At 44.5% G+C, this 1,887-nt stretch overlaps 1 protein-coding gene across 1 annotated transcript; it reads right to left on the bottom strand.

Moving 5' to 3' along the window:
• Positions 1–626: 626 nt before the first annotated feature.
• Positions 627–1,577, bottom strand: LOC112642831 (olfactory receptor 6K3-like). Its single transcript, XM_035711113.2, has one exon. The coding sequence runs from the start codon at positions 1,575–1,577 to the stop codon at positions 627–629; it is 951 nt and encodes a 316-aa protein (XP_035567006.2).
• Positions 1,578–1,887: the final 310 nt, after the last annotated feature.

Raw genomic sequence — 1,887 nt, 5'->3', positions numbered from 1 at the left:
GGCCAAATCCATCTCACTGCTGCACATCTTGTTAATTTTTAATTTTTATAAGATTTTATTTATTTATTCATGAGGCATGCAGAGAGAGGCAGAGACACAGGCAGAGGGAGAAGCAGACTCCATGCAAGGAGGCCAACGTGGGACTCGATCCCGGGACTCCAGGATCACACCCTGAGCCCGAGCCCAAGGTGGTGCTAAACCGCTGAGCCACCCAAGGATCCCCTCTTGTTAATTTTTTAAACTGAAAAAAAAAAAAAAAAAAAAAAAAACCCTGATGTAAGACTATTGTGAATATAGAATAAAAGAGCAGGAAAGGAGAGTTTTCAAATGTGTAAGAAATAAATATGATTATTATTCAGCCTCATATTCTCCTTTGATTTGAAGAAGATAATACCATGCTATGTAGAGCTCCAAAGTGGAAAAATATCCCATTATAATCTGTAAATGATGTAACGATGGGTGAATCACAGAAGACCTCCTCTCTCAGATCAAATAATAGTTCCTAGTTTAGAAAGCTGGAAAAAAATGCCCAAACAGCAACATGAAAAGTGTACGTGGTAATTTTAGAAACTGATTTGTTAGCATTTTAAACGGAGGGAGATATTTGAACAGATGCCTGTGAACTCTCATTGGCTACCAGAGACATTGAACATTGATCGGAAACAGAGAACTTTCCTGATGGCATCTTTCATGTCTTTGTTCCTCAGGCTATAAATTATTGGGTTGAAAAGCGGGGCAAGGACAGCAAACATCAGTGCAATGGCCTTGTCCAGTAGAGGTGGGAACGTGACAGAGAAGCGCAGGTACATGAGGGCCACGCTGCCAAAAAACAGCAAGAAAATAGTAATGTGGGCCGCACAAGTGGAGAACGCCTTCTGACGGCTCGCCCCTGAGGGAATCCTCAGGATCACTGTGATGATTCTTAAATACGAAAGGCTGATGACAGTCACAGAAGTCAGGATGGAAATAGCATGGATCACGTCTTCAACCAGAATCATGGACGTGTCTGTACAGGCCAAGCGCAGCACGGGTTCAAAGTCACAGAAGAGTTGATGGATTTGGTTGGGGCCACAGAAGGGAAGAGTAGAAATCCACACAATCTCTGGCAGCAGCATAAGGAAGCCAAAGATGCAAGACCCGGTGGAAAGCTGGACACATAGCCGAGGGGTCATAATGATTGCATAGCGGAGGGGGTTGCAGATGGCAATGTACCTGTCGATGGCCATCACCGTGAGGACTAGGGCTTCTGTGACCCCAAGCGAGTGGAAGAAATACATCTGCAGGAGGCAGCCAGTGAAAGAGATGGTCTTCTTCTCACTGATGAGGTTGGAGAGCATCTTGGGGATGGTGGCTGTGGTGTACCAGACCTCCAGGAAGGAGAAGGTGCTGATGAGATTGTACATGGGGTTGTGGAGGCGGGTGTCCAGCCGGACAGCAGAGAAGATGGTGAAGTTTCCCACAATAATGAACGCATAAATAAAGAGCAGAGGAGTGAAGAGTAAGAGGCTGCCATTCCCAAATGGAGGGAAATCGGAGAAATAGAACTCGGCCACCCCTGTCTGATTCTCCGGATCCATGTTTTCAGCAAGGCCACTTGTCAGCAGATGGAATCAAATACGGACAGTCAGAGCCCCACCTGCATTTAAATGATGGGGCCTTTCTTTTCAAGCAGCTCAACAGCCTGGAAATGAGGTTCATAAGTAAAATGTGTATGTGAGTTGCTTTGCAAACGATAAAGTGATCCTGTCTGATTTGCAAATACTTATCAGTAACACTGAGCTCTTACAATATCAACTATTTTGTTAGCTAAGCGGACAATCTTGCTATTTGGACATTTAAGTTGGTACGAACTCCCCTAAATGACATTTTGGCGATTTTTTACTGAGA

This window comes from Canis lupus, chromosome 38 (assembly GCF_003254725.2).
Source record: "Canis lupus dingo isolate Sandy chromosome 38, ASM325472v2, whole genome shotgun sequence".
Classification (NCBI taxonomy): Eukaryota; Metazoa; Chordata; class Mammalia; order Carnivora; family Canidae; genus Canis; species Canis lupus.
This window is presented reverse-complemented; position numbering and strand designations above follow the sequence as displayed.